This window comes from Arabidopsis thaliana, chromosome 5 (genome assembly GCF_000001735.4).
Source record: "Arabidopsis thaliana chromosome 5, partial sequence".
In the NCBI taxonomy this organism is placed as follows: domain Eukaryota; kingdom Viridiplantae; phylum Streptophyta; class Magnoliopsida; order Brassicales; family Brassicaceae; genus Arabidopsis; species Arabidopsis thaliana.
Window position 1 is genome coordinate 4,610,522 of NC_003076.8, and position 24,318 is coordinate 4,634,839.

The following is a 24,318-nucleotide window of genomic DNA, read 5'->3' on the forward strand; positions in this document are numbered from 1 at the left end:
ATTAAATAGATATTTTGATACATGTGTCTATCAGTCTATCGTTTAAGCTAAAACTCAACGAGACGACAGACGATAAAAAGGGATTAAGTTTCTTCTGTGTAGATTATTCTTCTTCTTCTTCTTCTTCCATTGTCTCTTGGGTTGAGATTCCGATCTCAATGTCGATCAATATCGGAGAAATCTCAATTCCAGACCTTCCTATCTTCTTCTCCATGTTCTTAACCATCTACCTAATCGCTTACTTCATCGTCTTCCGCAATTGGAAACCACAAATCCGTCCCGAAGCTTCAAGCTGCCTGATCTCAATCTTCCATGGATCTCCAGCGGTTTTCCTCGCCACACGCGCAGTTTTCTCCTCCTCCGAACGCTCCTTCGCCTCCGCAAACACCGCCGCACAAAACACCGTCCTCGATTTCAGCGTCGCTTACTTCCTCACCGATCTCTTCCACTACATCGTCTTCAACCCTAACGACGTACTCTTCATCGGCCATCACGTAGCCACTCTATTCGTCTTCCTAACCTGCAGATTCCTCGTCTTCCACGGGGCTTGCGCCATCTTAGGCCTCCTGATTCTAGCTGAAGTAACAAGCGCGTGTCAGAACGCGTGGACGCTCGCCGGAGCAAGGAAGAATGATCCGGAATCACGATTAGCTGTGAAAGTGTACGATCTCTTGTCTCCTCCGTTTTACGCCTTCTACAGTATCGTTAGGGGTGTGTTGGGACCTTTGTTTTTCGGGAAAATGGTAGCGTTTTACGCTCGAGGTGGTGCTCATGGTGTGATACCTAATTGGTTGTGGATTTCTTGGGCAATTGTTGTTGGAATTGCTATTACTGTTAGTATACTTTGGATTTGGAATCTCTGGATAGAATTGTTTAGTGAAAGGAAAGCTAACAAAATCAGAGTAGACAAGAAAATTAGATAGTTTCTTCTTTCTTCTCTAGATCATTGTTTGATCTTCCTTTTCATGTACTATATATAATATATATACCATTATTATTCTCACCTTTTAGAATTCCTCTAAATGATGTATGTTTTGGAATAATAGATTTGCTTTTGGGTAAGCAGTATGTGCAAAATGCACTTTTAATTCAACTCTGTATTGTTCAGAAGTTCTTCTCTTAAGAGTTTCTTCCATACACATATGTCTTGTCTCTCTGCTACACTTGGTTGCTCACATCTTGATTCTTGATATTGATGAGAAACGTTTTCTTTATGAAGTGTGCCATTCTTGGTGAGTTATATTTGGCTTTATAACTCTCTTTGTTTACGGCCAACACCAAGTCCCCTGAAACCAGCAACTGGTAAGCCATATATTCTTTTACTTGGAAGAATCAAAAGTTAGCTGGGGAAGTGTAAGAAATTACGAAACACAGAGATTCATATCTTCGATCATTGGATTGTGAACTTTTCATGTGTTGAAGAGGATAGGAAGAGAATTGGGGACTAAACATACCATCCAAGCTGAGACATGGTGTTAGGCAGTCTGTTGTGGAAAGCTGAATGATATACCATTTGGCCAATGAATAGCATAAAATACACAAATTTAACCAATTTACTGAGAAGAGCATGGAATTAGAGAAAAATCTTTTAAGATCAAATAATCCCAAAGATAATAAGGAAAATGAAGGGATTGCTCAAACAAGGGGAATTATAAGGGACACATACAACAAGTCATTGTTGAATCTCATTTCAGTTCTTGGCCTTGATAGAATGGTTCTCCTTGATTCTAGCTCTGGTATCCAGCTTCACAAAACGTTTAAGATCATCAAAACTAAGAGTCTCAACGTTCTTCCTTCTAAGTTCGCTAAGCGCCGGTCGCTTATCAAGCAGATGCCATAAATAATCAGGGTGATCTGAATTAGGCAAGATCTTAGGGTCCAATCCATCTTTCAGAGTATTAGCACTAACAACCATACTCGATTTGATCTCTTTGCTCAAGTTCGATGCTTTTGGTGCATCATTACCTCCATCTCCCCTCCCAACCTTCTTCGCTTTACCAGCAGCTGTAGCAAATGTTCTTTGGCACACAAATCGCATTACATCTTTGGATCTAGAAATGGAATCCCCAAACATTCGAATAAGGTTCATATCAACAACCTTATACCTGCAAATTCACAAAATAAAACTAAATAAATCTACACAATCCTATAATGTTCGTTCTCGGATTTAGATCAAGATTCGAGTTTTGTCGAAGATTTTTGGGTGAGGGTTTAACTCGCAAGATAGAGATAGGTAGCGAGTGCATCGCGGGAACTGGTAAAACTTATTAAAAAGTAACGGACCGGAAAATTAAAAGACCCGTCTAAAAGCCCACCAATAGTAATGCATACAAGTAACACGTGGCAGGTATGGTTGACCGAGTGAGTAACAGAACGTGAGAAAACCGACCCGCTAAATAAGAACCCGCCCAATATAATAAGCTTTCTCCTTAACTTCTGCCTCACGCAAAAAAAAAAACTTCCTATAAAACCTCATCTCCTGCGTTCTCTAACTACTTCTCACCTATCTGACAAGAAAAGAAACCCTAAACAACATAAAAAGAAACCTAAAATCCATACAGGAGACATTCAAAGCCAATCATGCCTTGGTCAAAGTTCACAAAGGTAGCTCTAGGTCTAGGAGCTGCCATAGCGGCTGTGAGATCAACAATGTTCACCGTTGATGGTGGCCAGAGAGCTGTTATGTTCCACCGATTCGAAGGGATTCTAGAAGAACCAGTAGGAGAAGGGACACATCGTAAGATTCCGTGGGTGCAAAAGCCGTATATCTTCGACATTCGGACCAAACCCTACAAAATCAATACCGACTCTGGAACTAAGGATCTTCAGATGGTCAACCTCACACTTCGTGTTATGTTTCGCCCTGATGTAAGTTCCCGCGAATATCCAAAAAATTTCACTAATAAGATTTTGTGATATATATGTAAAATAATATATAACTGTTTTCCGTGGGTTCGTGTTAGGTTTCGCGCCTCTCGTATATATACCAAAACTTAGGTCTCGACTATGGTGAAAAGGTCCTACCAGCGATCGGGACGAGGTGGTTAAAGCGGTGGTGGCTCAGTTCAACGCTGACGAGCTCTTAACAGAACGTCCACAGGTCTCAGCTCTTATACGCGAAACGTTGATCAAGCGAGCTAAGGAGTTCAACATTGTTCTCGATGACGTGTCGATCACTGGTCTCTCATACGGTAAAGAGTTCTCACTTGCGGTGGAGCGGAAGCAGGTGGCACAGCAAGAAGCTGAGCGGTCCAAGTTCGTAGTGGCAAAGGCTGATCAGGAGAGACGAGCGGCTGTGATTAGAGCAGAAGGAGAGAGCGAGGCGGCTCGGGTTATATCGAAAGCGACTGCAGGGGCTGGGATGGGGTTGATCAAGCTCAGAAGGGTCGAGGCGGCTAGAGAGGTTGCGATTACGCTCTCTAATTCTCCCAATGTCGTCTATTTGCCAAGTGGTGGGAATATGTTGTTTGCAATGAACGGTCCAAGCAAAGTTGTTGCTTGAATTAGTTGCAAAAATATGGTGTTCAATGGTTATATTGATTTGTGTGTTTTAAGATTTTCATTTTTTTATATAGTTTCCTAGTATTGGATCACCCTAGTATACTCCAGTTGAGACTGTTCTTGCGAGTCTGAGACTCGCACACATGACACATGACACATCTACTGTTAAGTCGACATTGACATCAAATTAAACAATCACTGTGCCAATCAAACTTATGCATAGACCTAGAGATAATTAAGTAGTCCAAGTTCAAAGGTTGATCTAACCTGGATCAGTGCCCTTGGTAGCTATGGCACATACTTCCTCACTAGGGAAAATGGGAGCTGATTATCCAGCAGCTTTCGATTAGATATCAACAAACAAAATGCAAATTAGGTTATCTTAGAAAGAAAAAAAAACAAGCTATTCATCGGATCACAAGTCACAAGTGTCACCTCGAAAGAAACTTGGGCCCATCTATATTATCTTATGGGCCTTATCGACCGATTCAAATATTGCAAATTAGTGTCGTTAACCTTTTTTGAAAACATACGGCCATTAGTGACAATTTAATTAATATTCTACAAATTCGAGCAGTGTCTTCTACATTTCTTTGTAAAGTCTTTGGTTTTTAATTTTAAGGTCAAGTTCACCATGAGCGACCAAAGTTTTGAATTTTTCAAGGTTTTTATTTTCATTTTATCGTTGTATGGAGAAAGTTTCTTATATCTTCATTTGAACATTGAATAGAATTATTAAACATTATAATTCAAGGTAGGATGGTCAAACAATTATTCTAGATTTCCCTCTTAAATTCCCAAATTTAACATAATTTAAGCTTTTGGTAACCAAAAATCTAACATCTTACAAAATTTAATAAATGTTTTTGGCCCAAAGAAAATTTATAGTGCTGGCAAAAGAAAAATTATAATGAATGTGCTCTTAATTAAATAACCAAGATGAGTTGATTAATTATGGATTTTGTAACAAAATAAATAATTTAAGGTGCTGTCATTTTGCCCACACGTCTATGATTAAAAACATAATGAAGTGTCAATAATCTCTATGATTAATAGTTTTGGAATCTTACTCAATAAGTTCCAATTTATAAAATCAGTGAATAGCAAAGATATATAAATAATACGCAAAGAGAAAAGAAAGAAAGAAAAAAAAAACTTTCAGCATTTGTACGTTTCTAGAATTTTACAAATCACAAAAGCAAGAGAGAACATTCGTGTTACGGTAACCGCGTTTCAGAGGATCATTTTCTCATATCTCTCTCGTAGCCAATGACACTTTCTCCACAATCCTCTCTCTTTCTTCTTCGTCGTCATCATTTGATTCTTCTCTGTAAATTACTCTGATTTTTGTAGAAATCGAAACTGGGCTTGATCAATTTTGACTCTTTGCATCCAATTTCGATTCTAATCTCCGTAATTGTTCTCCGAATCGGGTCAATTTCAAGTTGGGAAACAAACCCTAGCGAACCTCCATTGATGTGATCTCTCTCTCTCTCTCACAACTTGAGAATCAACTCTCTAGAAAATATCAGAAAATCGTTGAAAAAATCTGGTCTTTTCTGGAGGGAAATGCCAGGGGTAGCTGTGAAGCTCTATAGCGTCTTCTTTAAGTTACTATTGAAACATCGTCTTCAGAATCTGATTTCAATTTCAGCTGCTGATGGCTTATCTGATTCCTTTGGTGTTTCGACCCGATCCGATGAATCCGTCGCCGCCGCGAATCCGTCTTTCACCGACGGTGTTGCCACCAAAGATATACACATTGATCCAATGACGTCACTCACCGTAAGGATCTTTCTTCCCGAATCTGCTCTTTCTCCAGAACCAGATTCGTTACGCCACAAGGATAATTATAACCACCAACCCAGATCTGATCGGAGACATAGCTATGGCCCTAATCATAACTCTCCGGCACCGGCGGAGAGGAACGAATCTCGAAGGAACAGCTATGGTTGCAACAACGAGAATCTAGAACCTTATGGTGGATATGCGCCATCTGCGAAGAGGAATTCTCGGAAACTACCAGTGATGTTGCAGTTTCATGGTGGAGGTTGGGTTAGTGGAAGTTCTGATTCGGCTGCTAATGACTTCTTTTGCCGGAGAATTGCTAAAGTCTGTGATGTCATTGTATTGGCCGTTGGTTATAGGCTTGCGCCTGAGAATAGGTACCCTGCGGCGTTTGAGGATGGAGTCAAAGTGCTTCATTGGCTTGGGAAACAGGCTAATCTAGCTGATTGTTGTAAGTCTTTGGGTAATCGACGTGTCAATGGCGTTGAGGTTAAGAAGTTGAATGTTCAAGGACAGATTGTGGATGCTTTTGGAGCTTCCATGGTTGAGCCTTGGTTGGCTGCTCACGCCGATCCTTCCAGGTTTGTATCTGTGACCTTACTTGCTTGTTGCTTGATGTGTATCTTCCCAATGACCAGTTGTATAAGCTGTGATGCTTAAAGACAAAAGGAAGTATGAACTTAATCAGTTAATGAGCTAGAGACACCTGGAGTTAGATGTAAACGACCTTAGTATGGATTGCTCTCAAGAATTTAGATAGTGTTTAGAATATTTGGATTTTGATGTGATCCATGAAATGCCTTTAGGTTTACTGAAGCTAGAACATGCTTTGATTCAGATTGTTACAGCGATGTTGGTACTTGGTTGCAGAGATTGCTTCCTGGAATTTAAACTTATTTCGGCATATAAGATCTTAAGAATAGTTTCATGTTGATCTAGGAGTAACTTGGTACAAAGTCAGGATTCTTTGGACAACTAGTTAGATGAACTAAGATAGCTTATCTTCCATTGATTGCAATCTCACATCAACTTCTGTGTCTCAACCTGTTGCTTCATATGATGTTAAAACAGATGTGTTCTTCTCGGGGTGAGCTGTGGTGGGAACATAGCAGACTATGTAGCTCGGAAAGCAGTGGAAGCTGGGAAACTTCTAGAACCGGTGAAAGTTGTTGCACAGGTTCTAATGTACCCCTTTTTCATTGGAAACAACCCAACACAGTCCGAAATAAAGCTGGCAAACTCTTACTTCTACGATAAGCCTGTCTCTGTTCTAGCCTGGAAACTCTTCTTACCAGAGAAAGAGTTCGACTTTGACCACCCGGCAGCAAACCCACTTGCCCATAACCGCAGTGGACCACCTCTGAAGCTAATGCCTCCAACACTTACAGTAGTAGCTGAGCATGACTGGATGAGAGACCGAGCCATTGCTTATTCAGAAGAGCTTAGAAAGGTAAACGTAGATTCTCCAGTTTTAGAATACAAAGACGCAGTTCATGAGTTTGCTACACTTGATATGCTTCTCAAGACTCCTCAGGCACAGGCCTGCGCCGAAGATATTGCCATTTGGGTCAAGAAATACATTTCACTCCGCGGCCATGAGTTCTCTTACTGAAAATTTTTACCCTGTTATTATTCATTTTCTTCCTTTTTTTTGTGTGATAGCAAGATTTTCTGGGTAGGATTAGAGACAATCCAAGATCGAGTCTTTTGGCAAAAGCTATAAAATTTTATTTTTTGGTTACTTATGTATTCATATGTACGTATTCTGAATAAACCATTTTTGGTTCGACCAAATTTTCAAGTTTGTTCTTGGTTTGTCATCATTCTTGAATGCTGAAATCTTCAACTTCTTTTGTAACTTTATAATGAATGATGAAGATACGGAATAATAATAGCTAAAAAGCCGAAGATAAACTGGAAAGGGCTCAGTTCGAACAAAGGTTTGGGAATTACAAATCACATTTAAACAGAGATGACTAGACAAACTAAAAAGAGTATTACAGAAGAAGAAGGAGATCATGAAGATGATTACTTGGAAACTTTCTTCTTCCCTGCAATAGCAATTTTCTTGCCTTTAAGAGTCCTGCAGTTGTTCTTGGTTCTCTGTCCCCGACATGGCAGCCCTTGGATGTGCCTTACCCCACGGTAACACTGGATCTCCTTCAACCTCTTGATTGCAAGAGCATTGAACCTCCTCTGCACAACATCCACAACACAAATCAATAATTCATTCACAAAGGCCTAAGAACCAAATCAAAACAAGAGGAAACCCAAACTAAAGCAATGAAAACACCAAATAGATAGCAGCCTAAGTTCTTCTCCAATCTTCAAGAAACTGCTCGAGAATGGACTGACAGAAACTGAAACTATGATGCACATTACTCATGTCCTAAAGTGTGTAAATGTAAGGGAAAGTGTATTACCAGATCACCCTCAATCATGTACTTGGAGACTTCATCACGAAGAATGATGAGTTCTTCCTCAGCCATGTCTTTAGTAATCTTGTTCTCCATCTGAAGATCAACAAGAATCTGACGAGCCCTAGTTCGACCAATCCCATGAATGTACTGAAGAGAGTACTCAATTCTCTTATTAGCCGGAATCTCCACTCCACCAACACGAGCACATCTGATGCTTAGACTCTGCTTCTGCATTTCATTACAAAAAAAAAAAAAAACTTTAAAAACACAGAGACAAATTCCCCCAAAAATTGATGGAGTGTTCTATAACCACCCCTAACCCAAAAATTGACGAACAAGAATGAAGTAACACATAAAAAAACATGAAGTCAAGCTCGATAAATTACAACATCATACGCAAGAGAGAGTCCAAGAGAAATGATTACATTGGGAGTGTTTGAAGCTGGGAGGGCAAGAGTGTTGCGAGAGAGAGGATTGGATTTTGCCCAATTGCAAATGAGTGAGAGCGAGTGCGCTACGGGCATCGCAACCATCTGCGCCATTGTTATGTTCTCTTCCTAGGAATTTCGGATTCTGGGAAACTAATTCAGAGGTGACGAAGAAGAAGAAGAAGATGAGCTGAACGGATAAGGCAAACGTCGAATCCAAACGCTTCTCTTGTTTTTGCTCCGTCTCTACTTACTCTATTCAATTAATTGCTTACAAAACTGGCAAAATAAATACTTGTTGGGCTTTGTTTTTTGTTGAGATAGGCTCGCTATTGTATAACACGGCCCAACTAGTGGACTATAACAAAAATGCAAAAACCGAGTGGACTATAATAAAGTGATACAACTATAAAATGAAAAAAAAAATGATTTACAGATATTTTCTTAACAACTAAGATGAATGGTGTGATCAATGACACACATTTGATCAGAAGACGAAAGGCATGAGCCTTGGCTCCATGTGGGCACGTAGCTATTGAGGATAGAGTCATGATAGAAAAAGATTGTATAAAAAAAATGGTAAGTGTATAGATGAAAAGTCAACGGATGAGAATGAGTCTTGTTAACTATTTATCGAGATGGTCGTTCACTTCGTTATTGTCACATGTTGTTGTATTTTAAGGTGTTTGGGGATTTTTTCCATCTTGCATATATATCTGATTCATTGGAGTTGTACACTTGTACTCATGGTTTTGTTGGCAAGTTTACTACAATATTTCGAGTGTTTTCATGATGTTTATTGTTTCGTACTTTACACATGAAACTAGTTTAAAGCTTGTCGTTCTTCTAATAAGGATATCACTCATTGATTTTGACACCAACGTCTGAATAGTGAATACACCATTATTTGTTGAGGCGTACCCATTACTGTCACGTAAGGCCTGCATTTCATTATTTTGTTTAGGCTGACCCAATTTATTTTATATATTTACTTCGGATATTTATCTATTCTATAACCTTAAGATGAATTAGTTGATTTTAAAAAGAAAGTCCACCTTTTCTCAAACGGGCCATTATAATGCCTTGATTAGAAGATTTGGTTCGAAAAAGAGGAAAATATGATTAAGATAATAAAAAAAACATCAAGAGATAAATGTTTTATTATGATAGGAACACAACATCACAATCTTTGAAGAATTAACAAAAAAAGAAGGAATACATGTGAAAATTAAAATAAAATCTCATAGAGAGTAAAACATATTCTGAAGATGAATGGCAACACATCTCATCAGAAGACGAAAGACATAGCAGCGACCAATGCGGTGGCGATGAGCTGAGGGTAGGCGGAGAAAGTGGCGGCACTTGGAGACGGAGCCTTAGCCATGGGTGGCATTGGAGCCATAGCCGGACCATGGTGGTGGGTTCCGTTGTGCGACTCAGCAGTCATGACCATCACGGCCAAGACAATGCAGATGAAGGCGAAGCGGATCAAAGAACTTCTTGGTGCCATTTGAATGTTCTTCTCCTTTTTCTTCTTATTTGGTTTCTTTCTTTGTTGTTCTCTGTATGATCTATCAACAAAGGGGGTCGAATTTATAGAGAGAGAGAGGGGTCCTATAAAAAATGTTTAGTGGGTTAAAAGTCAACGCATGTGAATGAGTCATGATGTTGAGACGACCTAAATTCGTTATAATTTACATGTTGTTTACTTGAATATTTAAAAAAATGGAAAAAAGGACAGAGTGATCATGGTTATGTGTTTGAATTTGTTAGTGGACACCCATTTATATGTTCGTGAATGTTCTGCCGTTCTGGAACAGCTGTTACATAAGAGGGACGTTTCTTGACTAAGCCAAATTGACCCGGTTTGATTAGGGATTGATTCCAATCCATGTTCTGTTGCCGGAGACCAAAGAAAATGGTGTCTTTTGTGAGGCCGATCAGGGGCTTTGGCTCTTGATGAAGTTCAAAAAGAATAGAAATGTTAGCGTTGGTGATAGTTTGATATTTCCAATAAAGCATTCCAACTGTACCAACAAGTTTTAAAGATCAAACATCCGAAAGTACTATACAATCATTCTTGAAACTTGAAAGCAAACCAGTAAAACTTAAAAAGTAACACCATGATTCTTTTAACTAAATTTAGCAAATGTTATTATTAATATGATTATTTATCTGTTTGAAAAAACTGTAATTCTAGTAAACAAACAAATAATAAAAAGAAAATTATTTGATAAAACGGTAGATACAGTATGTTTGCAAAGAAAAAATTAGTTAACGAATGGAAAGGAGAAACTGATATGCTAAACGAATATTCTACGTAACGCTATCCATAACTACAGTTACAATTTTTAGGCCCAATTAGTGACTATATGAAGATTAAGTTGGACCTAAAGAGACAGTGCTTTTTAGTGGGCCTAAATATGATTCTGGTCCCTTGCATTAATAATTTTTCTTACACATCGTAGGCTCCGTATATACTCTTTTTCCCAACGGTCTCTCACGTATTATTTATTGTTTTTGTGATTTTGTCGAGGTCCCTCTCATATACAACAATACTCTTCTATATTACATTTTTCTAAATTTTAGTTCAGTTCAGTGCACCAAAACAAAAACGAATATTTGGTTAGCTGCAATTTTATTTTCTTGATGTACCACACAAAAGTTAAATATATTGAAGTATAGTAAGTTTGTTGACTACCTATAATGTAAGCTATACGGAAAAGAAAGATGTATGTATATATATATACATACACGTCGACTATAAATCAAATATCTAATTTCTTTTAACGTCTAATAAGTAATAATCGATCGGTTACCTAGGTTTCTATAGTACTTTAATGGAAATTGTAATGTTTACATTATCTGTTTATCACATTACATTATATATGAGTCATGGCGGGTTTTTTTTTCTTTGGGTGTTAATTAAGAGTGTGGCATGAAGGGTTAAATATTCAATTAAGGAAAAACTAATGCAATTTGGTTATATAATTTGTTTTCCTAACAGATTTCTAAATTTAGGTTGGTAATTAAACATTATAATAGACTAGGACATATAGCCTAATGTCTTTCAGAATTGATCTATAATTAGATAGATTTCTAATATTTGATCCCTATTTGGATATATGCACATACCTTCAAGTACATGGCGAATATTCCTCCATGCATTAACGCGAAACCCCACTCCGTATTTGGAGTATTTTAATGCAAATTGTTCCTAACCTTCATTTCTTCTAAGCAACTTAATTAGTTCAATATGAGAACCTTATTTCAAAATACTTTAATAAACAAACTAAGAAATCGATATGATTAAACCCTGAAATCTATATAAAATAGATATTCTTGCTATTAAGTATTTACACATATACAGCAGTTAACATATTTGGAACAAAATACAATAGTAAACATATTTGGAGGGAAAATGGTTCCAACAAGTGTAGTTTTCCAATGACATCTAATATCAATCACTTTGCTTATAAATATATTTTTTCACTTACATTTATAATAAATAAGGGGTTTGTCTGATAATTAATATGTATGTAAATTTTCTAACTTTGATAAGTACATAACTCTTTTAAATATCATCACGATAAGAATACGTGAAGATAATGTTTTGGACATTTCAAGGAAATTAAAATCTTATAAATCTTGTATAATGATGTCAAAATTAATAATCTTATGTACATACTAATCGTCGTTAATAGTATACCATTGACGATGCTAGTTCAGTTCTTTTGGCATTCAGCTGACTAGATGAGTTTTTGTTTATTTAACTGAAAATACTTAAATATAATAGCATGACTAGATGAATTCAAACTTGACTTTCTTTATTAAGCAAGTTGCCTAATCATGACGGTGTAGTGCAAACTAACAAATTATGACGTAAAAAGTCGAGTTCCTCAAAATGTTTTTAACAAGAACAAATTATTTACAAATAGAATAATGAAAAAGAGAAGATGCCTTGATGACAGAATAAGCACAAGGCTTTGAAGAGGGGACCGATGAATCCAAACAAATCTCAAATCGTTTCTTTTAACCAAACTTTTAATCAATCAATGAAATTCCTTCAATTACCAATTAAAGTAATATCATATATCATATGGTAATCATAAGCTTAAAATAACAATTTTGCAATAAAGCAAACAAATAATTAATCATTATGGTTCAGTTTTTTAACTCATGAAAGTCATGTTGCCACCATTATCTACGATAAAATAATTAGTCTGTCTTTATAGAAACAACAAAAGATAATTATGCAATGTTCATATCATCATATGCATATATGTACTTAGTTGATTGCATTTAATTTATCTACACCTATTAAATTAAGTATGGCTTTAGTGCAAACTTTGATAGGTAATGAATCATAAGCTCAAAAGAAGTTTGTCCATAATTATTGTAATACAACCTCACACACTTCTCACCAAATCTTTCTTTAATTGTCTCCGCAATCATTATTTACTGCTTCACTTATTACTAGTGTTTTGCTTTAAATTTGGATTTATTTGTCTTTTAGCCTGTAAGTGACCTGTCAAAGGAGAGAATCTTTGCCCTTCCCAACTCACCTCTTATTATTTATAAGTAATGCCCATTACTTGATCCAACGCTCTCTTGTTTATATTTTTGACTAACTCAAGCTCTCTCGGTTTTGCTTTAATTCAGCATTAGTTATATGTGTGATTTATTAGCTTGCCTTAGAAAAATTTCAATGGGGAGAAAACCGTGCTGTGACAAAATTGGATTGAAGAGAGGTCCATGGACTATAGAAGAAGATCATAGACTCATGAACTTCATTCTTAACAATGGCATCCACTGCTGGAGAATTGTCCCCAAACTCGCAGGTACTTCATTATTTATACATGCATGCATTATTAGGTTTCCTTTATATTCGTTTTTTTTCTTGGGGAGTTAAACGTTTACGTGTACATGAAGGTTTGTTGAGATGCGGGAAGAGCTGTAGATTGAGATGGATCAATTATTTGAGACCCGATCTCAAGAGAGGTGGTTTCACTGATGCTGAAGAAGATCGGATTATGGAACTTCACTCTCAACTTGGCAACCGGTACGATAATCTGAAAAATAAAACTTATCCATATATTTTCATTAGCCGGCGTCAAACTAGCTTTTTCATATGAAATCTCTCTCGAATGTAACACCGTATACTTTATTTAGATCCAATATGTTTGAGTCATCTTCCTTTTAAGTCATATAAATATCTTTCTAAGACTTGTGAGAACTATTTATTTTACATTGGTTACAAACCATATTTACACCAAAACTTAGATAATTGACGTATATACTTGTGCATGGAAGTGGGTTAAAAATTAAAAATAAAAGTTTGACGTATATAGTACTTGTGCATTGAAGTGGGTTATTTCTGAGTGAAGAATCGGCTACGAAAACAAATTATGTGGAGATTTCTACATACGATATTACTTTTTGTATATATAACTTTCATGCCATAGATTATATTTTTTTGGTTTAATTCATGAGACTTGTAATATAAAGTGTTATATATTGATATAATCATGTTATATGCTATACGCTTTAATTTTGCTTTTTCATGTTTTATGGATGCTTTGGACATTGTAGGTGGTCTAAAATTGCCTCGCATTTCTCTGGTCGAACGGATAACGAGATCAAAAACCACTGGAATACGAAGATCAAGAAGAAGATGAAACATCTTGGGTTGGATCCGGCTACGCACAAACCGATGAATGATATTACTCATCAAACCGATCCTAATCAAGATAAAAAACCAAATATGTGTTCTACCATCAATGAAGGAGAAGAGATCAAGGATCAAACTCCAAAAGATGATGTTATCACAGAAACAACAAAAACATTAATGTTATCTGATAATGATGAGGAACTTGTGGCGAAAAACTGCAAAATTCTATGTGCAGAAGAAGTAGACTTGGAATCTCTATTTGAAACGCAATGCAATGAGATATCCTCTTCGTCTTTCTCTTCACTATGTAGTAATATTTCAAGAAGTGAATCTTCATCATATCTTGCAGAAGATTCGATCTCTTTAGAGCAATGGGACTTGGATATGACGGATCCTTTTGTACCATGGGACCTCTTCGCCAATCTTGATGATAATCTTTTCCTCTTATGATGAATGTACTATAACATTGTAATATAATATATCTATATAATTATCGCAAGTAATTAGCAGTTTCTTTTATGTAAAATGTGGATTATGCATGGCGTGTGATGTTGTATCATAATTTGCCCGTACAATATGTATGCATATATATAATGACTAATTAAAAAGGAATACATATATGATGAAAATATTTTACTCAGTTGAATAAACTATATATATCGTTTGTTTTGAAAAGTATAATGTCAATTTTAGTTTGATCTGTCAAAGTCAGGATCACTATCATCGTTGTTGTTCAAATAATGTTTCATTGTCAAATTGGAAGTGTTCACACAAAAACTATATATCGCTTCACACAAAAACGGGCACATAGGAAACCCAGTCATATATCCCACATGTGCGACACAATAAGTTTTGTATTAATTTATATTATATGCTCACTATATATGTTATCAATGTGTTCTTTACTTCTTTATAGTTAGGTGAATTAGGTCAATGCGACCTTTCGTGGATTAGAAAAAAAACATAGAATAAACAAAACTTTTGATATTAACAAAACCTTTATAAGAAAAAAAAATGAAACTCACGAAAATTGACCCGTTTCAGAATTAAATATGTGTTCTCCAAAATAAATGGTACCTACCTACTTTTACAAAAAGAATAAAATAACAATTGTACCTACTTTCATTCGAGAGAATGCATTTGGTTATTATTATTACTTTGTAGTAAAAGAATCAATGAAGTAATCACTTCTACTAAAATATCAAATAACTCTTATTCTTCTTCTTTAAGAAGATTTGATTTGATCGGACCAAAATAAATTAAGGTTAAACATTTTTTAAACAGTTTTAGATCATGGTGATCATAGTTGTTGGGATAAAAGCCAATGACGACGATGTTGCTTGCGTCAAGTGCTTGGATTTTTGCAATCATTGAATTAACTTCTATACTTTTCATAATTATATTATTAATTGTTTTTAACAACAAAATTTTGAGTGAAAGAAATATAACTAAACTCTTACGTGTAAGCGTACAACCTTATAATAACTCATCAAAAAAATTTACCTGTTAAGAATAAAACTTGTAAATGTTTAAAACTCTACGTCTTCGTTTATGATTTTAACATGAACATAATCTCAAACCATCTCCAAAGCTGTAGACAAAAATTCGGGAAGGTAGACAAAATAAGCCCATTGAATTGAATATGGGCCGTATGAGCTTAAATTTATTTGCTGATGATGAATCAGATGCTTCCATTGAGCAAATGCATGCATGCCAGAGAATACCAAAACTATCATTCATTCATAATTAAGTAGACTAAACGGAACACATAATTCATGATGAATACAACCAAAGTGTTAAAGGAAACCAACTTTATATTACATCCATATTAAGCACCTCGTGATACTAAGCTACAAAATATAAAGAGAGGCTGAAGAAGCATAACAAAACAGCAAAGGCAGCTGGAGGAGCAGCAGACGTGGTGGTATGGTCGCGAGATATGACCTCGACGATCATCTTCTGACCTTTCTCGCAATGACCAGAGGTTCCGCTTATGAAATAGTAAGGGACAGAGTGATCAAACATGAACCTGGTTTTGCCCGTATTCGAGTAGAATCTCGGGTGCGACGAATTGCATTGCTTGTAACTCTCCTTCGTCACTTGCATCACTGAGTCTTTCTTGTACTTGAATTCTTTCAAACCCCACCAAAAGAAACAGAACAAACGTAAGTAAAATAAATAAATAAATCAAACTTGATGTTAAAAAGTTCTCGAAAGTTTTTGAGTTGGGAAGTATGCTTACGAATGATGTCTCCGACTTGGAACCGTTTATTAGAAGCCCAATCATTGAAACTCTCAGAAGAATTTGCAGGAGGAACTACCCAATTGAGTTTGTGTTCATATGAAGAGACAGAAGCTGAAATCGTTAAGACAATAACAAGCCAAAGAAACATATTTAAAGTCTCAGTTTTGATGTTCTGCGCCTCAGAATGATCAGCAAAAATAGAGTAAATCCTGGCTGATAAATTTCGGATTTTATAAGAAATGGAGTAGGGTTGGTTACGAAGAAGGGAGAGATGGAGATAGTGGAGAGATATGTGTTAGTGGTTGGTTAAGTAACTTATTATTTCTCTGGTTTTTTTCATTGCAACACGCGGGAACAGAGGACGACCAAATACTCTCAGCTAGTTTGAACAAAATAAATAAAAAAGGTTTATTTTAGAGAATTTGTATTTTGTAGTTAATACTATCTCATGAAATTTATGAAATTATTTCTTTTTATATACTGATTAATCAGAATTAAAAATTCTTGTACTATATGTGATCAGACTATAAGCTCTTTTTACATTAGCTCATTAGGCTCAACCTTCTCACCTCTCAATTCTCATTCTGTGAAACCACTCGTAAGCCACACCACTTAATCCGTTCCTTGTGCAACCGCTTATAACAGCATTGTAAGTCACAACGCTCGGCTTAATAATACCTTTTGAAGGCATTTCCTTGAGAAGGGTATCCAAAAGATTGAGTTTTTGCTGTCCTGTCAAAACTGAAGCCATGGTCGTGTACGCGTAAAGATTTGGCTCAATCCCTACCTTAACCATATGGTTCCAAACCCGTAACACCTCATCATATAACTTCCCTTTCTCAAGAGCACTGAGCAATGCCCCGTGGCTTTTCACCGTTGTCAACCATTGCTTTATAGATTTGGGTCGCAGCTGAAGTCTCATAGGCCTTTGAACACACTACAAGAACTGCGTTCTAATGTCTGCTCTGCGGTTTCAATCCTTTATCTTCCATTTTGCTAAGTAGCCTAACTCCCATCTCCATATACCTCTCCTACCAGCCGCACTCAGCAAGATATTGAAATAAGAGACCACTAACTCGTAAGACAAATTGTTCGGTTCAGGTCCTTCGTCAAGAAGATCCTCGTACATCTCTAACGCGCTGCCACCATTTCTTAGCCTTACCCATCAGCCAAATCAAATGGTTGCAGACTAACTCTTTACTAACAATATAATGTTCTTCACGTGTACATGCCCATATAAGCCTCTCGTGCTCTTCCCCACTCGGTTTAAGCCCTGCATTGTCCATTGCATATAAAAAGCTTCAACACTCTTGTTGTCCAATTTTCATCTTTCACCAGCCACCGCCTCATCAGTTGGTAGCATAATCTTCCCAATGAAGTTTTCGTGCTTAACAAACTCACTCTCAATTGTAATCAGCGTCATTCCCTACTTCCCTCTTTGATTATATCTCTCTCAATTCAACAGCGAACTCGAGAGCTCCCATACCATCTTCATTTCTTCTGTAGACGAGCAAAGCCGTTGATATGTTAGATCGGGTTAGGCTCAAAACCTTTTTCCCTGACTAAATCAAGAATCCCAAGGGCCTTGTGACACTGAGACTTCCCTTCTTCCATGTAAATAACCATCAAAGTATTGTAAGTACAATGTTTGGAACAATCCCTTCTTCCTCCAAATCACTCAGTATATTCTGTACTTCTCCAAACCCACTCGACTGTTTCATCACACCCTAAAGGCTGTTATATATAAAAAGGTTTGGACTTATGACACAGCCTGATTCACTTCTTCAGTCTCTTGTCCTTGCCAAAACCCCTTATCATAGCACAATACACTTGTAGAGTTAATTCTCCATTCTCCTTGAGAACAACATCCACATCATCAATCTCTATCATCTTGAATTGGTTTTTTCTCCTCCATTTACAGCGTGTGATTCATAATGATCAACAGAAACTGAACTCGAATCTTCCGTGGAAACTTCTTTCCCGAGCTCCAAGTGCTCCGTGTTCCATCCTACCCCAACCGATGATCCCAGCAAACTTCTATTTGGCTCACACAGAAACAGAACTTTTGAGGTAGGATTAATGGCCAAACCTTCAAGTTTCCTATAACTCGAACCCACAGAAAGCAGCATATTCAACAAGACAATGCCTCTTTCTAGTCAGAGGACTAACTACAAAACAAGAACAATCCAACTCAAATTCCAATCTCGATCCAACTAAATGACCAGAATTTAATAGCCAAATGCTTAAAGCTTGCATCTTTTTCCAACACAAATTCACCAGCAAGAACAATCAAAGAGAAACCAAACACTCGCAAAATTCACAGGAATAAACAATTTTTAAAAGGTCGCAACTTTTCTGTAAAATTCATCACCTAACACAACAAAACCCCGAATAAATATTCTTCAACAATCTGGAATTCGAAAACTCAGACGCAGCCCAAACAGATATGGTTTTGGGTTAAGTGATGGTGTGGTGCTCTTGTGGCCATCCAATCATCTCCCATGAGCGGGGGTAAGCTACAACCGCTGCAAGAGGAAAAACATGTAAGTGTAACAGTGTCGTTTTGACAATTAAACCCAATACATTGGCCCAATACTCGTGTTTTAAGGCCCTTTACGGTGATAATTTATAGTTTTTTTTACGTTTTACTTTTTAATTTTTATCTCTATGTTTTTATTTTACTGCAAAATATGGACTTGATCTATACATAAATGCTATAATTTGAGAAAAATAAAATAAAGTAAAAAAATTTGTGTATGAACGTGTGTTAGCTTTGATAAATTAGTTTTTTTGTAAGTGGTAACTATAATTTTAGGTTACAAAAATTATATTCTAAAGTATTTTTATGTTTATTAATTATTATCATTCAAACGTGAATAGATTACAAGTTCCACATGACATAGATGCATTGAAGACCATGCTTTAGGTTGGGTACAAAGGATATATGTTCCTTTGTAAAAATCCAATAAACATGTCTGGCCCATGCACATAAACATATAATGCATGTATAAAATGTCCACAAACATTATTGTGTACTTATATATATATTTCCCCTTCCTATGTTTACATATGTGAATGTATATATAATTATGATGGGCAACCATGTTGGTGGATCACGATTGTTAAAGGAGAAATATAAATGTGGATTCTCCATATCTCTAAAGCCGTCTTCTAGCTATGACAACATGTTGCTATGTCATTTCATCTTGTCTATCAATAATGAATGAATAATCACATACATATGCATGTGTATGTATGGTTTGGTTATGTTGAAGATCCATGACTTAGTCGGAGATTAATCACATGTAACACACTGAAGGTAATCACTAGACGTACGGTAAAATATCTTTGTCTTTTGTTAAGATTAATAAAAAGTTGCAAAATGATTAAGATTTGGATTTGTAGTAGACAGACAGACTGATATTCCCCAAATTATAAGCTGAGCTGTTTGATCTCTATAAGAATATCTTGTCGAAGAATGAAGATTTTATTTTTAGATTCATCATATACAAACTCACACACTGATATGTATGTTCTTATAACCTTGACCTGATTAATAAGCTATTTCACAAGGTTTCCATGCATTATTAATTTTTCAAAATGGTCCTACTCCTACGGTCCTCTCCTACCACATGGCGATCTTTTCACAAGATTCAAATTTACCCATCCGAAAGAAACGTAATCACTTTTCATTGACATTAAAGAAACAAATTAAACTAGTGTCCTTTTTACTTGATTAGGTACATCATACATGGTTATATAATTATATCGTATGTTATTTCTACTCTGTTTTTTTTTCTCAACATTTTTGCATTGTGAATATTTTCATGTATTCGTTAATCTAGCACCATACAAAAGCCTTCGAAAATTTGTAATGCATTTAGTATCATAATAGTGTTGATAGAAGAAAAAAATAAGTATGAAAATAATTTGTCAAACTGAGATAAACTTTAATACAACAAGGTTGGTACGCCGAAATTCCTAGACAAAACAAAGCCTACCCATAATATATAATTTTGATTAATTAACATTAATACCATAATGTTGATTGTTTTCTATTTACGTTTTGTCGTGTTCGGGATCCTCCAATCAAGGAAACATTGTTTATCAGCAGTCGAACCATCGCCCATGTGCTGAAACTCTTCTCTTAACAGTCTCGATCAATCCTATTTAAATCTGATTTATCCTTTGTCGGCACTTATTCATGGCTAATATCTTGTACTATAATAATTGACTCCACATACATAATTACATAACATAAACAAAAAAGGTATATAAAAGAGGAAGACTTGTTCATTATATAAAAAACAACTTGCACATGCAAGTATGTATGTGGTTTTTGTTCTTATCTTAACCTCTGGTCTCTTATATAAACCACCTAAATGTTTCCATGTTCTATGTATCCCAAAGCTTGAGAGAAAACAGAAAAGAAAAAACTCCATAGAAATCAAAAGTAGAAAGAAATGATGAAGTTTAAGACCAAGAGGTTTGGGATTAGATTTGGATTTGGTAAAAGAATCAACAACAAAGGCACACAACAAGATCAACAACAAAAGGGAGTTGGTAACAACAACAACAATAGTAGCTGCAGCAACTGTGAGATCAAATGGGAACTTAGGCCAGGAGGCATGCTTGTTCAAAAAAGACAAGAGAGTATTGGTGAAGACTTGATCTCCATTAGAGTCTCTACTTTTGCTCATTTTCATGATCTTTCCATTGAAGCCACCTCCACTTTTGGTAAGTTTCTTGTCCCTCAGCATTTCTCAACCTTTATGTTTCATCTTTTGGGAGACTTTTAAATGACTCTTTATCAGATTCATAACATAAGATTCTATTTATGGGTTTACAGGAGAACTTAAGATGGTATTATCATTGCTTACCGGTTTAGAGCCAAAACAACAAAGGCTAGTATTCAAAGGGAAAGAAAGAGAGGATCATGAATATCTACACATGGTTGGTGTTGGGGATAAAGACAAAGTGTTGTTGTTAGAAGATCCTGGCTTCAAAGATAAAAAGCTTCTTGATCTTAACAGCATTTCCACTACTTGTCCGACTATAATCGTATAAACAAAACTAAACAAAATTGTCAAATTAGTTGTTTTGTCAATTTCTTTGTGAAATAATATCACTCAAGAAAATTAACTATAGCTATGGTTGTCATGAATTAAAATAGACATTCCATAATATCATTCGACTATTTCTAAGTTGTAAACAAGCTAATATGTTTACATGTTGTAATATAGTATATGTCAAAGTTTAAGAGCTCATGTTTTAATTAGCTGTTTGCTGAAGAAACATTTAAACAAGAAAATATGATGCACCCATTAACTTCTCATTTTTATTATCATTATTGTTCAGATGATTTGGTACAAATTAGTTGACTTTTCTAATAAGAGAACCAAAGCTAGGCGGCCAAACAAAACCGAAACTTTTGCATAACCGAGCTGGTCAAGACCCCTATACAGACCAATATCATCTTCAGTTCTCGGTATACTCCGGTTGAGCCTTAACTTCTCAACAAGTCACAAAATAGCAATATCATGAAATACTAAACATCCGTCACTTAGGTGGTTTATGAATCCTCTCTTTTTACAAACCGGCCCTGAAAAAAAAACCAATGACTTATTATTAATTATCAGCAACTCCACGTATCAACCAATTCTAGTTCTCTCAGCGAGTTCAATCATTTAAATATAATTCTACGTCATGTATTGGACTCAAATGTGTGTGAAAATTGTTTAAAAAAACAAACTACTAGAAGAAAAGCTTACTTTAACACGAGGACGTTTCTCGGCATTGAGTTTACGAACTTGATATCGAATCCGCTTAGAGAAAAGACGGTTTTGCCGTTTCTCTTTATACCGGAGCAAGCTGGCTTCTCTATGCCCTCTCCATAACCTCTCCGTCGTTTCCATCTCCGGCACTGCCCATAAATTCCCCGCCTCTCCGCCGTCATTAAACCCCTAAGACCACCAACACAACTCTACTATCAAATCTTGCTTAATTACTAGCAACAATGTGTATAATTTAAGCGTTTTCGCAATTTAAGTATTTCAGTCTGCCGTTACAACTTTCTAGTCAAAGCTTAAATATTACAAGTATCTCAGAAGTGAAAAACAATACATTAATAAGATTATCATCATTACAGTGGCAAAAGAACTCGTGACTCATTCAATATTTCACCGGTTTTACATATGTCAAATTAATTAGTCAATTTAAGCATTGATTATGATTATATAATACCAGAGAAAAAGACAAATAGAGAGATGGTTTGCTTACATCAGCGGAAGCATGCAAGTCCGGCACTGTCTGCGGCGGTTCTCCGTCGACATAAAGCGTACCTTTATCCGACCAAGCCTCCATGATCTGCTCATAATCAAGCTTCAGAGCCAACGAAGGCCGGCCATCGTTTCCATCGCCTCCGCCGCAACAACGTGGAGTCCCGCTCCGACTCATCACTTCCTCCACAACCTCTGAATAACTCACCCACCGCTCCTCCGTCGTCTCCTCCTCCTCGCTCGCTCCTTTCCTCATCGCCGTCCTTAGAAGGGAAGACGACGACGATCCGTGGTCTTGACGATCATACGGAGAAAGATTATTCCTTTCTCCGCCGCAATCTACATCGGTGGCCGCGGAGGAAGGGAGGAGATCGTGGATCGAAGAAATTGTACTGTCGGTGGCGGAATTGAAGAGGTAAGCTGCAACGGTGTCGTATTGCTCTTCTTCTTTCTCTCCTCCCCCCAGTGTAGTAGTAGTCTCTGCTCTCTTCTTCTCCTTAAACGGCGTCGTATCCGGTTCTTTCTTCTTGCTCTGTTTTTTGTTGTTGTTCTTCTTCTTGCTCTTCTTGCTTCTGGGATTCTCGTTGATCTCGTGAGAAGTGTTGAGCTCGAGCTTGAGACTGAGAAATTTGGGTTTTTTCGTTTTTGTTCTGATCTTACGAGACGCGTCAAGATTGGAAGAAGACTTATCCTCCATGGTGGTGGTAGCTTCTCTGTTTTTTCTCTTCTTGATCCTCTTCGATGATCTCGTACTCTGTTTTTCTTCTCCGACGACCGGACTTGCTTTGTTGCTACACATCTCCGATCTCTGTCTCTCTCTCTCTCTAACACTTTAACTCTTCTCTGCTTTCTAAGTTTTGTTCTCATTTTCTCGCTCACTCAGAAGTATGTAGGTGGAGCGAGAGGGAAAGCTGACAGTGATGGTACCTTTTGACACGTGTCTATCAGTCATTGGATAAAGCTATTGTAATCTTGGATTCTGTTTGGATGTGCAGGAGATAATAAGGTTGGATTAGATTACTACATTACATCTGTGTCTTAAACTTCTGATTAGTTAATTATATATTGGGTAACTCCATTCTTATTTTCAACTTTTCATAAAGCACCTTGTTTTTCTACTTTTTAGATACCAACATTTTTATAATGTTCACATTTTTTAAAAAAGGTTTGGGATATGTGCATTAGTAACCAACATTTTTATAAAGTTGACATTTTAAATATATTTTAATTCAAATTAACATGAGGTTGACATTAAGCAAAGGTAATTAACATGATCAGTTTTTCTTTAGGCATCAACAGATTAACATGAGATTTTTTTGATCCAATATTATATCTAAAGTGATATAAATATCTTTTGACATTCCTCCGTGAGAAGATATCATTTGCATTATTTGTATTCCACGCTGTAATCAAACGCAAGGGAATTGTGAACTCTAAAATTTTAAAATCCGAATCCAATTCATAAATTGACAAGAACAAAAAAAAATGAACCCACTTCATTTATTAATTTCGTAAGGGAAATAATGCTGTTGAACTTGGGTTTATCGTAAATTGGCTACCACCACCGACAGCAATGACAAATGAAGTGGTATATAGTACAGTAGCATCCTGAACTATTACTGTCTTTTGATGACACTTTTCGTGGAAATAGATTTTCTTTTGTGATAACATTCACGTGAAACCAAAAAAATAAAGTTCTATACATTTTCTTTGTCTTGTACATTTTCTCTACAAGGCCTGCAACGTCATTTATTCTCATAAAGTTGATGGGTGTAAATTTGAGAGATTTAAAAAGCCTACTTTAGAAAATTCATATGCACAAGGGGATCGATTTTTTACCCTTCAAAAAGTGGATTCTGTAGTAAATAAAACAATGTTGATATTCTAATGCCGTTTAAACGTGATCTATTAGAATATTCTAGTATTACGGGTTTTCACATTTTTGATAGAACAACAAGAAATGGACATGACAATTGTCTATGAATTC

The 24,318-nt window shown here is 36.3% G+C and overlaps 11 protein-coding genes and 2 long non-coding RNA genes across 15 annotated transcripts; 6 read left to right on the forward strand and 7 right to left on the reverse strand.

The window, feature by feature from the left end:
• The first annotated feature begins 45 nt into the window (after positions 1-45).
• AT5G14285 (DNA-binding storekeeper) lies at positions 46-1,137 on the forward strand. Its single transcript, NM_001343332.1, has one exon. The coding sequence runs from the start codon at positions 159-161 to the stop codon at positions 921-923; it is 765 nt and encodes a 254-aa protein (NP_001331205.1). The 5' UTR covers positions 46-158; the 3' UTR covers positions 924-1,137.
• A 91-nt stretch (positions 1,138-1,228) lies between these two features.
• AT5G02205 lies at positions 1,229-1,574 on the reverse strand. Its single transcript, NR_142581.1, has one exon. It is a non-coding gene; the product is annotated as an other RNA (long non-coding RNA).
• Position 1,575: 1 nt separating this feature from the next.
• On the reverse strand, positions 1,576-3,880 carry AT5G14290 (Mitochondrial ribosomal protein L37). Its single transcript, NM_121433.2, has 2 exons — positions 3,769-3,880; positions 1,576-2,105 (listed from the first exon to the last, which is right to left on the reverse strand). The coding sequence occupies exon 2, from the start codon at positions 2,087-2,089 to the stop codon at positions 1,691-1,693; it is 399 nt and encodes a 132-aa protein (NP_196933.2). The 5' UTR covers positions 2,090-2,105; positions 3,769-3,880; the 3' UTR covers positions 1,576-1,690.
• On the forward strand, positions 2,581-3,502 carry PHB5 (prohibitin 5; the record flags this gene model as incomplete). The annotated part of the gene is made up of 2 exons (NM_121434.1): positions 2,581-2,868; positions 3,041-3,502. The coding sequence occupies 2 exons, from the start codon at positions 2,581-2,583 to the stop codon at positions 3,500-3,502; spliced, it is 750 nt and encodes a 249-aa protein (NP_196934.1).
• A 761-nt stretch (positions 3,881-4,641) lies between the features above and the next one.
• CXE16 (carboxyesterase 16) lies at positions 4,642-7,112 on the forward strand. The gene is made up of 2 exons (NM_121435.2): positions 4,642-5,870; positions 6,361-7,112. The coding sequence occupies exons 1-2, from the start codon at positions 5,071-5,073 to the stop codon at positions 6,899-6,901; spliced, it is 1,341 nt and encodes a 446-aa protein (NP_568298.1). The 5' UTR covers positions 4,642-5,070; the 3' UTR covers positions 6,902-7,112.
• EMB3137 (Ribosomal protein S13/S18 family) lies at positions 6,697-8,460 on the reverse strand. Of its 2 annotated transcripts, NM_121436.5 has the most exons (3): positions 8,135-8,460; positions 7,713-7,937; positions 6,697-7,485 (listed from the first exon to the last, which is right to left on the reverse strand). In NM_121436.5, the coding sequence occupies exons 1-3, from the start codon at positions 8,249-8,251 to the stop codon at positions 7,318-7,320; spliced, it is 510 nt and encodes a 169-aa protein (NP_568299.1). In that variant the 5' UTR covers positions 8,252-8,460; the 3' UTR covers positions 6,697-7,317. The 2 variants fall into 2 exon arrangements, with proteins under 2 accessions (NP_568299.1, NP_001119224.1); NM_001125752.1 differs by having other exon boundaries at positions 7,129-7,937; positions 8,135-8,391.
• Positions 8,461-9,205: 745 nt separating this feature from the next.
• On the reverse strand, positions 9,206-10,030 carry AT5G14330 (uncharacterized protein; the record flags this gene model as incomplete). The annotated part of the gene is made up of 2 exons (NM_121437.3): positions 9,206-9,699; positions 9,918-10,030. The coding sequence occupies 2 exons, from the start codon at positions 10,028-10,030 to the stop codon at positions 9,426-9,428; spliced, it is 387 nt and encodes a 128-aa protein (NP_196937.1). The 3' UTR covers positions 9,206-9,425.
• A 2,506-nt stretch (positions 10,031-12,536) lies between these two features.
• AT5G02215 lies at positions 12,537-12,787 on the forward strand. The gene has a single exon (NR_142582.1). It is a non-coding gene; the product is annotated as an other RNA (long non-coding RNA).
• MYB40 (myb domain protein 40) lies at positions 12,677-14,439 on the forward strand. Of its 2 annotated transcripts, NM_121438.3 has the most exons (3): positions 12,677-12,978; positions 13,070-13,199; positions 13,730-14,439. In NM_121438.3, exons 1-3 carry the CDS (start codon positions 12,810-12,812, stop codon positions 14,256-14,258), a joined length of 828 nt encoding a protein of 275 aa, NP_196938.2. In that variant the 5' UTR covers positions 12,677-12,809; the 3' UTR covers positions 14,259-14,439. The 2 variants fall into 2 exon arrangements, with proteins under 2 accessions (NP_196938.2, NP_001330910.1); NM_001343333.1 differs by having other exon boundaries at positions 13,070-14,439.
• A 1,214-nt stretch (positions 14,440-15,653) lies between these two features.
• Positions 15,654-16,261, reverse strand: ENODL21 (early nodulin-like protein 21; the record flags this gene model as incomplete). Its single annotated transcript, NM_001085113.2, has 2 exons — positions 16,051-16,261; positions 15,654-15,940 (listed from the first exon to the last, which is right to left on the reverse strand). Exons 1-2 carry the CDS (start codon positions 16,199-16,201, stop codon positions 15,654-15,656), a joined length of 438 nt encoding a protein of 145 aa, NP_001078582.1. The 5' UTR covers positions 16,202-16,261.
• A 357-nt stretch (positions 16,262-16,618) lies between these two features.
• AT5G14350 (Pentatricopeptide repeat (PPR) superfamily protein) lies at positions 16,619-18,182 on the reverse strand (the record flags this gene model as incomplete). The annotated part of the gene is made up of 4 exons (NM_121439.2): positions 16,619-16,979; positions 17,130-17,210; positions 17,834-17,907; positions 17,973-18,182. The coding sequence occupies 4 exons, from the start codon at positions 18,180-18,182 to the stop codon at positions 16,619-16,621; spliced, it is 726 nt and encodes a 241-aa protein (NP_196939.2).
• Positions 18,183-20,370: 2,188 nt separating this feature from the next.
• Positions 20,371-21,330, forward strand: AT5G14360 (Ubiquitin-like superfamily protein). The gene is made up of 2 exons (NM_121440.3): positions 20,371-20,790; positions 20,903-21,330. Exons 1-2 carry the CDS (start codon positions 20,517-20,519, stop codon positions 21,118-21,120), a joined length of 492 nt encoding a protein of 163 aa, NP_196940.1. The 5' UTR covers positions 20,371-20,516; the 3' UTR covers positions 21,121-21,330.
• A 39-nt stretch (positions 21,331-21,369) lies between these two features.
• AT5G14370 (CCT motif family protein) lies at positions 21,370-23,404 on the reverse strand. Its single transcript, NM_121441.3, has 3 exons — positions 22,333-23,404; positions 21,825-22,016; positions 21,370-21,655 (listed from the first exon to the last, which is right to left on the reverse strand). Exons 1-3 carry the CDS (start codon positions 23,128-23,130, stop codon positions 21,626-21,628), a joined length of 1,020 nt encoding a protein of 339 aa, NP_568300.1. The 5' UTR covers positions 23,131-23,404; the 3' UTR covers positions 21,370-21,625.
• Positions 23,405-24,318: the final 914 nt, after the last annotated feature.

Bases quoted from the DNA above. Each gene is read 5' to 3' on its own strand.
- AT5G14285 (NM_001343332.1), top strand. From the start codon at position 159: ATGTCGATCAATATCGGAGAAATCTCAATTCCAGACCTTCCTATCTTC.
- AT5G14290 (NM_121433.2), bottom strand. From the start codon at position 2,089: ATGAACCTTATTCGAATGTTTGGGGATTCCATTTCTAGATCCAAAGAT.
- CXE16 (NM_121435.2), top strand. From the start codon at position 5,071: ATGCCAGGGGTAGCTGTGAAGCTCTATAGCGTCTTCTTTAAGTTACTA. The intron at 5,871-6,360 runs GTTTGTATCTGT...ATGTTAAAACAG, and splicing joins GCTCACGCCGATCCTTCCAG to ATGTGTTCTTCTCGGGGTGA.
- EMB3137 (NM_121436.5), bottom strand. From the start codon at position 8,251: ATGGCGCAGATGGTTGCGATGCCCGTAGCGCACTCGCTCTCACTCATT. The intron at 7,938-8,134 runs GTAATCATTTCT...AATGAAATGCAG, and splicing joins CAGCTTCAAACACTCCCAAT to AAGCAGAGTCTAAGCATCAG. The intron at 7,486-7,712 runs GTAATACACTTT...GATGTTGTGCAG, and splicing joins ACATGATTGAGGGTGATCTG to AGGAGGTTCAATGCTCTTGC.
- MYB40 (NM_121438.3), top strand. From the start codon at position 12,810: ATGTGTGATTTATTAGCTTGCCTTAGAAAAATTTCAATGGGGAGAAAA. The intron at 12,979-13,069 runs GTACTTCATTAT...GTGTACATGAAG, and splicing joins AATTGTCCCCAAACTCGCAG to GTTTGTTGAGATGCGGGAAG. The intron at 13,200-13,729 runs GTACGATAATCT...TGGACATTGTAG, and splicing joins CACTCTCAACTTGGCAACCG to GTGGTCTAAAATTGCCTCGC.
- AT5G14360 (NM_121440.3), top strand. From the start codon at position 20,517: ATGATGAAGTTTAAGACCAAGAGGTTTGGGATTAGATTTGGATTTGGT. The intron at 20,791-20,902 runs GTAAGTTTCTTG...ATGGGTTTACAG, and splicing joins TGAAGCCACCTCCACTTTTG to GAGAACTTAAGATGGTATTA.
- AT5G14370 (NM_121441.3), bottom strand. From the start codon at position 23,130: ATGTGTAGCAACAAAGCAAGTCCGGTCGTCGGAGAAGAAAAACAGAGT. The intron at 22,017-22,332 runs GTAAGCAAACCA...TGGTGGTCTTAG, and splicing joins ACTTGCATGCTTCCGCTGAT to GGGTTTAATGACGGCGGAGA. The intron at 21,656-21,824 runs GTAAGCTTTTCT...TTTTTTTTTCAG, and splicing joins AGAAACGTCCTCGTGTTAAA to GGCCGGTTTGTAAAAAGAGA.